General features: G+C 44.2%; 1 protein-coding gene across 2 annotated transcripts in view; it reads right to left on the reverse strand.

The window, feature by feature from the left end:
• Positions 1–7,950: 7,950 nt before the first annotated feature.
• CDH20 (cadherin 20) overlaps positions 7,951–12,350 on the reverse strand; it is a 117,142-nt gene continuing 112,742 nt past the window's right edge. For both annotated transcript variants that reach the window (XM_050971417.1, XM_050971418.1), the window contains exons 11-12: positions 11,031–11,282; positions 7,951–9,559 (exon numbers count right to left, since the gene is read on the reverse strand). In XM_050971417.1, coding sequence (XP_050827374.1) covers positions 9,060–9,559; positions 11,031–11,282 — 752 coding nt within the window. In that variant the 3' untranslated portion in view covers positions 7,951–9,059. The remainder of the gene's footprint in view (positions 9,560–11,030; positions 11,283–12,350) is intronic.

The following is a 12,350-nucleotide window of genomic DNA, read 5'->3' on the forward strand; positions in this document are numbered from 1 at the left end:
ACCAGGTGTGTCCACCAGCAGTGGATGTGCCTGCTGGGCTGTACACTTGTGAAACTTCTGAAGCAGCGAGTGCAGCACTACAGGTACCCAAGCCAGTAAATTGAGTTCTTCTGAGATGTTATTCTTCATCGGGGTCTCTTGCACTTGCACATAATGAGACTTCATCTCTTTTGGAGTTGTGCAGGATCATAAATGTTAGGATCATAAAATCATAGAATGGTTGGATTGGAAGGTACTATTAAGATCACCTAGTTCCAGCCCCCTTGGTGTGGACAGGGACACCCTCCACTAGACCAGGTTGCTCAAATCCTGGTCTGGAGCACTTTCAGCAATGGGGCATCCACAGCTTCTCTGGGCAACCTGTTCCAGTGCCTCAGCACCCTCACAGTAAAGAATTTCTTCTGAATATTTAATCTAAACCTACTCTTTCTGTTTGAAGCCTCAGGAGTCCCTTGGGCACCTCTGGTCCAAGGGGACACTTCCTGTGTGGCCAGCAGATGATAGCCTGGGGTTAGAGCAACACTCCTTTAGGGGTGAAATCCTCCTGTCCTGAGAAGAGTGTCTAAGGTAATGTGCATGTTTTGCTGAGGATTTGTCCCCTCTCTCTATTGTATAGAAAGAGTTTGGACATTTAATGAATTTTACATCTGGTAATTTTTACATCTGCTCTGCATTTTTTTCTGGAAAAATGGGACCTGCTGTGTTATTGGTCTCAAATCCTGCTGGGCTGCACCAAGACTCTCAGTTGATTTTCTTTAGCAATAGTATTACAATAAGGGAGTAATACTCTCCCAGGGCTACTGATAACAGAGCCACTGTACACATCAAGAATGCTGTGCTGCTTTAGTTATTCATATTTATTGTGTGCTTTGATGGTTTTTCTGCTTTGGAGAGAAGGTCTGACAAGTAAAATATTGTGGCTACGGCTGATAAAGTGAGACAAAGGGAATGATCTAGGATCTGGCTTGCCACAGCATTTTGTTCAAATCTATCCTAGGTAGGCTTTAAGGGATCCTGCATCCCTACAACCTCTGAGTGCTTTCCAGTAATGCATTAAGAGATGCTACCAACATCTGCTGCTTGTGAGTCATCCTTCTTTTCCTGTTTTCCCAGGGCTGGAAGGGTATGTGCTTTTTGAAAAGAAATATGCAGCTTTATATCCTATCTAGCATGTGCCTGGGGCTCTAAAATGCTTAGAAGTCTGCTTAGATAAATAACAAAATTATTCATGTTGTTATGTGACTTTGGAGTGGGTGCAGAGACAGTTACCCCTGTGGTATGCTGGGGGGAAAGCCACAGCACAGAAAGGCCACAAAAATTTGCCTGACCTGCATGTAGCATCAACATCAGAGTCAAAGCCACACCTCAGGTCCTGTAGTCCCTTGGTGCTGGTTGTTGGAGATGAGCTGGGAAAGTCCAGCTCACAGGCTTACACAGGGCTTACACAGGGTTATGGCGGTTCACCAAAGTGTTGTTGGCAGATGCCTTGCTTTCTGTCAGCCCAGATATGAAACCATGATACTGGGATCACAGGGAAGGTTTTCAGTCTTCCTTTCTCATTCACCAAACATGTTTTTGAGGTGGCTGCTGCAGTGGTTTGTAGACTAATTCCTCCCAGGGGATGGAGCTGTTGTCTTTACACTGGTTTTTGTCGCACCAACCTGCAAATGAAGTCAGGGCTGGCGAGGCACTGAGACTATTCCTTATCAGAAGCTGCTGACAGAAAATGCTTGTTTAATTTGGTCTTGTTCTAAGCAAAGCCCGCAGTTTACCACGTCTTTGAATGTGCTGTTCATTTATTAAGCAGAACCGTGAGGTGGATGAAATTTGTCAGAGAAGATGAAGGAGGCACAGTATCTTATAAATCGGTCAGTTTGGAACTCTTACTGTGAGTGATGTTTCAAAAATGCTAACATCATCTGTAATTACTCAAAATTACACATAATTTATGTTGTGCTTGTTCAGTGCTCTAACAGTCTAGGAAAACACTTTACAATTAACTCTGGATGATAAGATTTAATTAGAGCTTTCAGACATTTTTATCCTACTCATCTGTTTTGAGCTGTGAATGCAACATTGACTTTGGATTTCTTTAGTGGTTGGACAGTTGGCTGAATAGTAAATGATAGGTTCAAATATACAGAAATCATGAAGTGAATTTCCTTGGATTAGTAGCAGAGATAATTTTATGTTGAGGGACTATATTTATCATATAACTCACAGATATGTTTATCTTATGGGTAAAAAATAATTTTGCACCTGAGCTATAGCTCAAAATTCTATTGCCCACCTGCCACCTATGCCGTAGGCATGATTTACTAAGTTGCAAGAGGAATTCTGTTTAGAATTGCTGTTGGGACAGGTTACCATTTCTACAATGCTGTGTTTCCATTTATTTGTCTGTAAAAACCACCAGACATTTCTGTAGCAGAATTTCCAAAACACTTTGCAATCTCAGGACAAGAGCATAGTGTATAGGCACAATATGCATTTTTTTCTTTCCTTCTAGTGCACATCTTGAATGCAAGATCATGGTCCATAGGCACAAGATTGAAGATGTTGAAAGTATGTACCTCAACTAATTAGCTTTCTTTCTGGGACTGTGTCTCTAAGCTGAAAGTAAACAAGAGTTTTTGTAACCAGAAGGCTGCTCTGAGGTTAGAAAAAGTCATATGCAGGCTGGGGCTCTGTTTATGTTTCCATTAAGAGGACATTTGATTGCTTGTACCTCATTTTTTTCTACTTTTACTATCTGTGATACCTATGATCTTACAGAATATTTGGTTGAACTTCATAAAGAAATGACTTTGTTGGACTGGTTGTCTCCCTTGACAAGCCCCAAGAATAATCTATGCAAAAAATAAAAGAAATAATGCCAAATAACCCATCATGTGTTAGCACCACTGCTTGAAAGAAAAGTTTTCCATTATTTTTCTTTTTCTACATATGGTAGAAAAGACCACATCTTCTGTTTGGCACTCATCAGGGTACTGTGATGCTGAGGAGGATCATGTTGCGCTCTGATTTACCCATGTGTGTTTGGCAGAAAGAATCATAGGAGCATCACAGAATCACAGAATAGTCTGGGCTGGAAGGGAACTTATAAATCATCTAGTTCCAGTACCTCTCCCATGGGCAGGGACACCTTTGACTGGTTCCTCAGAGCTCCATCTAGCCTAGCTTATAACACTTCCCTAGAACATCTGGAACTCCTAATCCTTTAACTAGGGATTCAGCTTCCTAAATCACATTATGAGTCTGCTAGCCTTCACCCTTGCCACAAAGCAGAAGCAAATTTTGACCCCCATTATGATAGATGTTGTCATTATTATTGTTATTTGTTTTATGTGGCATGGCAAGAACTTCTGCCTCTAGATTTAAATGCTGTAGCTTGTGCACCTTTGGGGAAAAAATTATAGGGTTAGTCATCATGGAACCAGCCTATAGATACTAAGATGTAGGTTTGAAAATTTGTATTTCCCAAGAGGTCTATTCCCTAATGGTGAGCTTAATAACAAATAAGGTCTGAAAATGATATTCAGACTGTGTACTGTCTCCTGCATCAGGTCTTAAAAAAATCACATGATTTTTTTAATGTCATTGTGAAGTCACTTACTTCTACCTCTTCTACCATATTACTCCAATGTCTCTTGGGAAATACAGTATCAACATTGCACTGCTGCTTCTGCTCAGTCAGTGATGCAGGTGGCCTGATGTGCCACCTCTGAGGTCAACAGCAAAACACCTGCGTGCCAGTGTGGGCAAGGTCTTCAGAGGGCTGGGATAAGAAAGCAAAACAGAAAATCTGTCCTTAAAGTCTTGGTTTGACAGTGAGACTCCCCAGTTCCTACTGCTTTCCTAGGATCACAGCTCTGACTCCACCTCAATTTCACTGCTGTCTGCTGATTTTCCTGTGTGTTTCAACAGGATACCCTGATACAGATTATTACTGCATTACAGTCCAAATGAGAGGCAAATCACTGACCTTTATGCAGGAGAATGAATCCCTTAGGTGATACAGCTGTTTTGCAGCAGTGGCTATCTTGGAGCTCTCTGATGCCAAATGCACTGCAGTGAGAGAGGCAGGGGCACAACAACTGAGTGAAACACAGCTTCTCTTCTGGATGCTGCACATCTCAGCAGGCACAAAGTAGGATGTTTTGGGCAGACCCACTGCCTGTTTACACCAGCTTCATGTGGAGAAAATACATTAAAGGCTATTCCTTGAGCTGGATGAAATGGGCTGTCTCACACCCTGACACACAGGACAAGGGAGAGCAACAGTAAAGATTTCCTCATGTTTCATCCTCCCTTGTTATTGAGCCCACCTTCTCTCCTGTGTTTGATCTAACTGATAGCTAAGCTGGCATAAACCAAGGTGATCTTATTAGTAAGACCCTGGCAGCACAAATCCAAAAATAACTGAATCTCCTCAACTTTGAATTTGTCCAGGTCAGAACTTTTCTGGAATCTGTAAGGTATCACTTGTGCATCTTTTGTATGCTTCCTTTCTCTTACTCATGGCCAGGACAAGTAAAATGTGGTGCATATGCAGAACAGGCTTCTGGGACATATCCATTCTTCCAGTTTGATGGAGAGCAGGTTCTAGCTTGTGCTATGTGAAAGTTGCATCAAGGAAAATACTGGAATGGGCAAATAAATTACATTTCAAGGTGACCAATAGATAACTTCTGAGTCCTCTAAGGATTTGTGTCACTACTGGTTTTAATGTATGGTCTAGAAGGGAATTTTAGGCAACAAATGTGATGGTAGCATAAAGTGATTAAGAGCAATAAAAGCTGGAGGAGAAATGACAAAATCAAGTGGGGCCTAATAATGCTGGATAAATGGGCAATGCAGCAGCAAATGAAAGGCAGCATTGCAAGAAAATTTACACTAGGAAAAATGATGTTAACTCTTTTCATGCATTCCTGAGTTCTGTATTTTGCTCTGAAGAGATCTGGAGTCCTTGACAGATGGTTTAAAGAACACTGCTGCTCAGAGCCTTGGTGTGATGACCAGTGCAGAATAAGAGTGGCGAGTCATGCAACCTACCTAGACAAGGCAGAGATGGGTGGTAGGAAAAGGAAAGAAAAACATCAGACTGTAGTGTTTGCCCGTGGTCACTTGTGTAACCAAATTTAGAGCAGAGGGCTTGGGAATGTCATGCCTAGGGCCAGACTGAGCAGCAGGGATGAATCTCGAGAGGTCTGGCCATTAACTGAGAGGCATACAGCTCCAGGGGGCCATAGCATCGTACAGATGGCCAGGATGGGGAAATGAATCACTCTTTGTCTGACTCTGTTTGTTAGAGAGAGAGAGTTGAGATGGATTGCTTAACCCATATGCTCAATTTTTAAGTAGCTGAAATTAGTAAAATGACTTGCATGCTCTGTTATTCTTTCCTCTGAACCACTGATTTGCAGCCCCAGCTGATGCTAGGGGATTGTTGTTGGATAGTAAGTCCTTTTTTTTTTTTTCCCTGAGAACTGGCAGCCGTGGAAAAAATGTCATCAGAGAAACAAACCAAAATGAATAGTGGGAAAAGCTCTGTGCACTCAGACCAGCCTTGGAGCACAAGGGGACTGAGGACCCTGGTGAGGGCACATAGACCTTGTCCTGGCCCTCTGACATTTCTGCCCTTACACCAGGGCAGTGGATAGAGTGGCTGCCACGCAGAACTGGGACTGTCCCTTGGAGGTGTCTGGTGGCGTGGCAAAGCCCAGTCCCTCCACCATGGCAGGCTGAACTCCCTGGCTGTAAACCATCAGCAGGTTTTATGTAGTGCTGCAAATGTTCATGCACACAGCCAGAGCTGCCCTTGAGCAGGAGGCTGAGGACCTGTATGACTACTGTGCTTGTTTCACTGACAGACTGTGGCACCAAGCATTGCCTTTGGGCTTGGAGCCTCCTCTTCTACTCTGGGCCTGCTGAGCCCTGATGTGTCTGAAAGTGGATCCTTTTCATATCTCATCAGCAAAACAAGAGGATTCTTCTGTTTTGTTTGTGGCAGCGTGATAGATGCAAGTGTTGGTTGTTGGCATAGAGATTTCACAGACTGCAGAAACACTGTCACCTGTTCCATAAAACAGAAAAAAAAGGTGCCAGGCTGCCAAGTGCCTACTAAACACCAGCTGCTAAGTGTCACAACATCAAGCTGTGCAGCTATTGACTGTGATCACAAGTTGAGGCAAACCTGAGGACAATCAGAGAGCCTAATGCTGACATGCAGCTTAGGAAGGTGGGTTATGAATTCCCCTGAGGCATGAGTGCAAGCCCTGGGCAAAAGGGCTGCTGGTCTTTCCAGAATGGGGGATACACACCCTGGGAAGCTGCTCCTGGCTGCTGCACAGGCTGTCTTGCAGAGACCACGTCTGGAGACTTCTATGGAGTCAAAACAGAGCATGGGGCAGCTTGTCCTGGGATAACTCTCAGTAAATGCAGGAGGTTGAAGGCAGTGTGATGCTGGACTGTACTTTTATGACCCATCTTCCCACTCTGCCCACAATAGGAGATTTAAACCCTCCTGGAATCAAGATATGAAGAACAATCTAGAGGATTTTTTTTGTTCCTGTAGACTGTGACTACTGGGAGAGAATGTAATGGTCTGAAAATACCAAATCATAGCTCTGTGGAGGGACAAGGTCGTCTTTGTGCATTGCAAGTAGGCACAAAGTATGGCTGCAAGGGGCACATTCCTTGTATTTCCCCTGGAAGGCTTTCAGTAATGAGCGTACTGATACCTAGAAAGACTCCTAGAAAGGTTACAGAGCTTTAACAGCTGGGGCTTTAAGAAGAAAGACACATCTGCTTAAAATATGTAAAACTTATGTTTGGATCAGACAGGGAAGTGGTGGAATAGATGTCCTCCTGTCTGCGTTCTGTGGTATCTGTGGTGGCAGGAGCGAGGAAGCTCTCAGACTTTCAACAACAGCTTTGTGTCCTTTAGACTACTTCCTTGATCATGATGGCTGCAGTTCTAGTTTAATGTTTAAAATCAATATGACACGTGAGGGTGAGTGCTACGGTATGAGTAAAAGAATCACTATCAAACAATTATCAGTGCTCTTTCTGCAATGGTGTAAAGCATGTTCAGTGATAAGCAGAACCCTTGGCATACTATGTTTGTCAAGGCCCAGATTTTCATCAGATCAGATTAACAAGCAAGAAGTCACTAAAACCTTTTCTCCTTGGTGGGTGTATGGCTCTCTAAGGATGCACGACATTGTATGAAAACAAGGCTCCTGCCTTAAATTGGTACAACCAAAGATTAGCAAAGGAGAGACTGCGATGTTTTGTGCACGTCTGCAACAGGAACTGAGTAGGGCATGCCCATAGTAAAAGTGTGGTAACAGGTTGGTTCTGTGTGCCCATCTGTTTGGGGTAGAGAGTCCTTAACTAGAAATAAACCTGCAAATTCCATTGCTGACTGTTCTGCTTTCAGAGGCCTTTCTCCACTTTCCATGAAACTCGTGTTAGTGTAATTTCCCTAGCTCTTCTCATTTACACACGCAAACAAGAGACGACCCGAGCGCAAAACTGACTGCAGAGTAAGAGTAAATAGGTATTTTATCTTAGTCTGTCGTGGCTCTGAAGGCATGAGACTCTAATCAGGGCTGTGTAACTGGTTTTCAAGCCTATCAATGCCCCACCCTTAATGTTTCAAAAACATCAGGCAAGACTTTCTTTTGACTTCATCATGATTTGATTAGAAAAGTAACTAGTCTGGTGGGCTGTACTTGGGCAGATTCGCTGCTAAGGGCAATGTCCAAGTGAACAATGATAAAAGAAGGAGACAATCTGCTCGATTCTGCAAACTGAAGCCTTGTCTCTTTGACACAATGCTGATGAACCATTTTTTCTTGATGCTCAAAGCATGTCAGACTGCAGATAAGCACTAACTGCTGTGTGCAAAGTAGTCAATAAATTGCCATCAGACTTTCCCTTCTGTTTAACTTTTATTAAAAGAGGTGCTAAGGTACTGTACTGTATGCAGTACATCATATTTATTACCAAAATTAACAAATATACAAAACTTATACATGTAATTTTCTTACATCCATTTATTTGTCTATAATACTGCATTTGTTCAAGTAGGTTATCTACAGTATGTAAACATCCCTTGGATTGACCTCACACAGATTAGGAAAGCCCATCTAACCCATGTAGTTACCAAATATAGCTTTTTCTTATTTTAAAATTTATTTGGCTTTCATTGGTAGAATCTAATCTTCACATTTGGCACATGGAAGAGACATCTACAGTGCAAAAGAGGCAGATTTTCTGGTTTTGTTCTGAGCAGTTTAGCAGAGTCATGGTTTTAAAGAGTCAAGAATAAATTTACACAAACTTGATAGGAGATGGATTAGTGTTAACGCCAGTGACTCACAGATCAGCCACTAAACTAGAGCAGAAATTCAAAGCCTCTTCCCCAGCCCTCTCAGTCATGTGGGAAAAAAACCTCCAACCTCAGCCTTGCTTCTAAAGGATTAAAAAAGAGCTCTGTTAGCAACAGAGGGAGGAGTTTAGTCTACAAGGAGCCCTCTGAGTTTCCAGTTTCAATTTTCTGCTTTGTGGGTTTTTTCTCTTGTTAGCAAGCAATTCTTTTCTGTTTTAATGGGGAAAGAAATGACCAGTGGGAAGCAACTCTTCTGTGGTGACAATTTCTCAGTGAGTTGGAGATTACAGTTGGAGTTTATAGATCTTCGAACCCTGATGTATAGAGCTCAGTAAGCTGCCGTGTACAAAGGGGTGAGAAAGGAAAAGAGAGAGAGAGAGAGAGAGAGAGAGCAATGCCATGGAGCTCTCCAATTTTGCTGTAAGAACCAGGAAAAAAACTTCCTTCCTTCTGTTTCTCATAGTTTCAAAAATGTGACTTAATTTAACTGAGTAAAGCTGATCCAGAGAGACTTTCATTCACACCCTTCTTCCCATTCTCATCCAAGCACTGTATTGCTATTTTTTTATGAGGCCTCACCCATGTCCATGGAAGCATCTGATGAGAATGGACCGAACTGGACACCGTTTCACGTGGAAAGCCCTCTGCCATTCCTCCCCTGTTACCACAGAGCCCCGCTGCTGTCCGTGGCCCCGTACATCTCAGCCAGCTTCTTGAAGCGCGGTCCCCAGTCCGTCAGGTAGTCGTAGCTCTGGTCTGAGTCTGTCGTCACGGACTGTAAGGAGCTGAGCGACTCCGCCACCGAGCCGTTCCCTTCAAACATGTAGGTCTGCAGGGAGTCAAAGGGAGGCGCCCACAGGTCCATGTCAGCTTCGTACAGCTTGGCGAGCACATAGTTGTGGACGTTGTTGTCCATGACGCACGCCTGAGGCACGTACCGGGAGAGGCTCTCTATTTCAGGGAGCATGTCCTGCCGGTTCTTCACCACCAGCTGGGCCTCCCGCGGGTTCCACATGGCGGCGATGTCGAAGGCCTCCGTGTCCTCCTCCCCGCCGCCCTCGTCATCGTACCTGACGATGTTCTCGTGGATGTTCTCCTCCTCGTCGATGATGTACGGCTGCTTCCGCTGGCGCCGCATGGACAGGATGAGGAGCACCAGCACTGCGGGAGCCAAGCAAGACACGGGGCTGTCAGCAAGGACACAGATCAGACTTTCCTCTGCCCTACTTTTCCCTGGGTGAGCCCAGCTAGCCCCTTGGATTTAAAGAGCAGCGGTGTTAGCAAGCTGAGGGGTGTAGAAATTTTTCTCTCTCACTCCCCAGTCAAAACTAGTAGCTTGAGGACCTCCTAAACTGTGCCCTTGAAGGACAGATGAGCAGGTAGCTAATCTGTCAAACTAGTATCTTGAGGACCTGCTAATCTTTCCCCCTGAATTCTTAACTCCTGGTTAAGAATATCCAGAACTTTGGACGGGGATATCTAGTGGTGCTTGCCACTTTAGAGCTAGCCAGCTCAGAGGTCAGTAACAGTTTATCTGCAGCCGCACAGTGCCATAGAGATATTTTGTTTTCTGCTCTGTGGCTGCTCTGCAGCCTGCTTTGGGGATGCCTCTCGGGCTGGCCACTGCTTGTGACAGAGATGGATGGTCCTAAGGCACCACAGTGATATGTCTGCCTTCACAGCAAAATGCAGAGCTAGCCCCTTCGTCTGCTGTAAGGAATTTTTTGTTTATCTGCAAGCCTCCTGCAGTGCTGCAGTGCTGGTGCTCCTCGCCCTCGCTGTGCTTATTAGCATGGGCAGAAGTGGTCATACAGGCACCAGGGCCCTTTTCTATTGAAATTGTGCCATCACTTGGTATCTATTTCCAGAGTTAGAACTCAGCAAAAATTTTGGATACTGAAATTTTGAGCTGATGTACCTAGGCTCCTTTGAAGAGCCAGAACTGAGGCACTTTTAAAGAGTTTTTCCTGTATCTTCCTACACTGTTCCTCAAACTGGGTCCCCTGAAATTTCAGAGAATGTGTGTTTTGAACTAGTATTGCATGATTTGAGAGAGTGAACAAGGGAACTGAAGTTCTTTTGATACCAACAGCTAACAGAGGACATAGGATGTCTGGGCAAGGAAAGCATGAAATTTAACTGTGGAGACAGAAGTCATGCAAGACCCTCAGCCCCTTTACTGCAGCACAGGCACCATTTAAATGTAGAGTCTCAAGGAAAAAGGATGGAGGTGGGGATATCTCTCTCCAAAAGACAAGAAATGGAACTGGGCTGCACTACTGTTTCCTGTGGATAGGCTGAGAAACCAACCTGCCCCAAGCCACAGCTCTCAATACTTCTCAATACCCTTGCAGGAAAGCACGGCCAGATCAGACACCATAGCACTTTGGGCATCTGGCAGAAATATTTCCAGGCCATAGTTTTCCCCCATTCCTACAGTCCAGCTCCTGAATCCATACGCAGCTGACTACACCATGGGTCCTTGATTTCGCCCTTTAGACATCCATGCATCTACAAATACACGTACACACAGCGTGTGTGTGGGTGTGTTTGGGTCCTACACCTTTGGTGGATCAGCATCGTGGCCAGAACCCAAAAGTCCGTCCCTCCCAGGAAGAAGTGCAGGCTTTACCCAGCAGGACGAAGATGCAGGCGAGGATGGCAATGAGTGCCCCTCGGCTGAGGCTGACAGGGAGGACGTAGGCCTCGGCGTTGCAGGACATCACCATGCCCTCCTCGTCGCAGCTGCACACGTGCACCGTCAGCGTGCCCGTGCTGCTCAGCACCGGCCGCCCGTTGTCGCTGATCAGGATGGGCAGGTAAAAGGTGTTCTGCTCGTTCTGTCTGAAGCCAGAGCGCCGTGTCAAAATCCACGCTGTGTTGTCTAGGGGCAGGAAATAAACAGAGAGGACAGCTTATATGCAGAGCAAATACATTCAGCAGAGAAAGAATGTTAAAAAAATCAGCCTTAGACCCACATCCATTTTTTCTTCTCTCTTCTTCTTCTTATTTTTTTTTTAATCAGTTAATCCCTAATAATTTTGCCTCTCCTTCCCCTCTTCCAGTATCTTCTCGGGCCACAGATCCAAACCTGAGAGGCATACACACCTTAGCAGTTGCCTTTACCCCTTCTGATATAGGATGCCCAGAGCAAACTCATAATGTTTAGATTTAGCTAAGAGAGTTTTCAAAGTGCAAGACAGAAATGAGCAGTTGAAGGCAACTTGTTCCTGTTTGCTTATGCTCAGCAGCTTTTCTAGGTCTCAGACGCTGCCACCATTTTGGAGATGCTGGCATATAACCTTTGTGGACATGTTATGGTACTCTGTGGTTTTTGATACATGGCATGATCATCTGCTTGAGGCAACAAGGGGACAAAGGAAAAAACCCAGCTTGCTATCCTAAAGCAGCAGCAAGTTGAAAATTGCAACGAAACATTTTTTTTCTGTGAAGTACATGCAATTTCTTTAGTACTTCTGCCAGAGAAAAAAGCTTTGTGTCGTCGTCAGAATTATTCTGCTTTGATTTGACCATTCTGCTTCATTTAGTGTGACTGCCTGGTATTATAAGAACTTAAATCAAAAGGAATCAAAATGATGCTGCTGACAAAAATAGTAAAAGAGTGAACTAACAGCCAGTTGCTGTTGGCCATTTCAAGGGAAATTCCTGCCTTTGGGGCTTTTTCCTTCATATTCAACATGCTTTTAAAAATGTCAACATTTACCAGTGGCATTTGAATTCCTGTCTATCTCCTCCCTCAAATTCCTCAGAATGTGCACCAAAATTCCTAATTTAAAAAAGTGAAAAATGGATTCAGTAACTTGTTCTCTATTCTCATCTCGGGGTGCCAAAGCAGAACTCTTTGGAGATGAGTGTTGATTTTGTCAGTGCTGACTTTGAGCCTTGTAGCCTCTGAGAGTTTTGGAAAGTGCAGGACTGAATGTCTCCAATA

The sequence above is a fragment of the Serinus canaria genome, chromosome 2, assembly GCF_022539315.1.
Source record: "Serinus canaria isolate serCan28SL12 chromosome 2, serCan2020, whole genome shotgun sequence".
Classification (NCBI taxonomy): domain Eukaryota; kingdom Metazoa; phylum Chordata; class Aves; order Passeriformes; family Fringillidae; genus Serinus; species Serinus canaria.